The sequence below is a fragment of the Setaria viridis genome, chromosome 6 (genome assembly GCF_005286985.2).
Source record: "Setaria viridis chromosome 6, Setaria_viridis_v4.0, whole genome shotgun sequence".
NCBI classification, from domain to species: domain Eukaryota; kingdom Viridiplantae; phylum Streptophyta; class Magnoliopsida; order Poales; family Poaceae; genus Setaria; species Setaria viridis.
This window is the reverse complement of record NC_048268.2, coordinates 29545990-29548062: the sequence shown is the minus strand read 5'-3', so window position 1 is coordinate 29548062 and position 2073 is coordinate 29545990. Positions and strand designations below refer to the sequence as shown.

The following is a 2073-nucleotide window of genomic DNA, read 5'->3' as shown; positions in this document are numbered from 1 at the left end:
CTGAAATTCTTGTGTTAATCTACGCTAGCTCGTACAGTTGTGCTGCCAGGTAAATCTGGGTGAAACGTCCATGCACGTCAACATCATGGATTCATGGTGGATATCTCACATTGAGAGCGAGTTGACACGATTTACCCAGATTTACCATGAACATGAAACGTCCATGTCAGGAATCTGTTCATTATACCCTGTCTCCAGAATAAGGCTGATTGGATATTCTGAAAACAACAGTGCCACAATGAAACAGCTGCTGAATTCTCCATTTCTCCTCCAAAAGGGAGAATATTTGCACTGTTGTTAGTTGCTGCTGACCTGATCATAATATTCGCAATCATGAGACTTTGCCCATCGACACACCGCGTCCGGCGTCCTACCTGAAACAAATAATCCTCTCCTCATCCACTTTGCTCCTTGATTTACTCTACTGCCCCTACATGCAAAGTGCGTGCCCTACCTGATTCCCACTCCCACACACGCATACAAACATCCCAGTTGGCCACTTAAGAGGAGAAAAGAGATAAGAAAAAGAAATCTATATTCCCACTCCCATTCACTAGAGAGCGAAAAAAAAAGGCGACCAAGCACAATCTTTTCTCAAGAAACAAAAGCCTTAGGGAAAGATCCGCTTCTCGATCATGATACTATAATTTCATTCCCATTATAGCAAAAATTACATTTAACTGAGCAAAATTACGGCCTCATCAGCCCCCCATTCTTCTCTGTTCGTCATTGCAAAAATTATAGACAACCCCACAAAATTACGACTTCGGTCGGGGTTATCTTGGAGATGGTTTTCAGGGTCACCAAACCAACACAAAAATGTTCTGCCTTTTGTTTCGGCGTCTCGCTAACGATTCCAAACCACTCTGGTCACCATCTCACCGATCGGAAAACCAAAACAAACCTAAACTGAAATTTTTCAAAAGTGGAACTCACACCTCAGGGATGTGGTGCTCCTCTCTTTCTCGCCGGCTCTCACTGTGCTCACCATTCTGCTCGGCGTCCTTGATGCTAGCCATGGCGACTTCTTGCACCTTCTTCTCGGCCTCGTCATCGCCCTTGTTGCTCCGATCTCCAAAGGAGGACGCCCTGCTCGACATGGGCGTGGCGAGGTACGTCGGCTTCACGTCCCCAGCCATGATCACAAGTATCTTCTCCTCCCATATCGGCGGCGGCAGGTCCGAGGCCGCCGGCTTCGCGCCGTCGGCGCCGGAGCCGTCCTCGTCGCCGCGGCCGGCGCCACCCTCCAGGTACCCGGAGAGCTTCCAGTAGGAGCACGCGAGGATGAGGAGGGCGAAGGCTATGAGGCCCAGCATCGCGGCAAGGCCGCCGAAGAGGTACGGCACCGGCGAGTGCCATGCGGAATGCGCGGCGCTGCCGGCGACCGCTGGCGCGGCCACGGCCTTCGCTGCCGCTGCCGCCGTCACATTGAACCCTGCTCCCGGCCTCATTGTTTTCTGCTGTTCTTGTACGCCTCTCCGATCCTCAGGGCTTCTGGCTTTGAGTTCTTGAGAACTTTTGCTCTGCTTTGCTTTGCTGTAATGGTGTGTGAGCCTGCAGTGCAACGGGTAGAGGGGTTATTTATAAGGAGGGAAAGGGAAAAAGGAGGGAAATTTGTCACTGCTTGGGTGGAATTGCTAAAAGAAAAGTATAGAATAGATTATGAGGTCACTCAGCCACTTTATTTGAGCAAACTCTACACTACATGGTTTTTGCGTTGTAGAATTGCATTAAGGGGCTCCTCAAGCTGTAGTATTTGCTTTTTTGGACAACCATGGGAGTTGGCACAGGGGTGGCAATGCAAAATGGAAAGGAAACCTATTATGCTCTATGTTTCTCCTTTAGAGCCACTTTTACTCATTTTTCTCAAATGTTTTGGGAGTATTCTAGCCTTTGAGGAGTATTATATTGGACTATGTGGGATGATGTACTTATCCACAAGAATGGTGCATCTCCAACTATTGTTAAGTTGCTACAGGATAAGGGCATCGCTATGTGTTATATCGCACTAAGCATAGAGCACTACCCTTAAAATGGTAGGACTTTCATCTTGCTGGGTTTCGGCCTCAACAA

The 2073-nt window shown here is 48.6% G+C and overlaps 1 protein-coding gene across 1 annotated transcript; it reads right to left on the bottom strand.

Annotated features, from left to right (window-relative positions):
* Positions 1-610: 610 nt before the first annotated feature.
* LOC117859899 (protein GLUTAMINE DUMPER 2) lies at positions 611-1568 on the bottom strand. The gene has a single exon (XM_034743095.1). The coding sequence runs from the start codon at positions 1449-1451 to the stop codon at positions 933-935; it is 519 nt and encodes a 172-aa protein (XP_034598986.1). The 5' UTR covers positions 1452-1568; the 3' UTR covers positions 611-932.
* Positions 1569-2073: the final 505 nt, after the last annotated feature.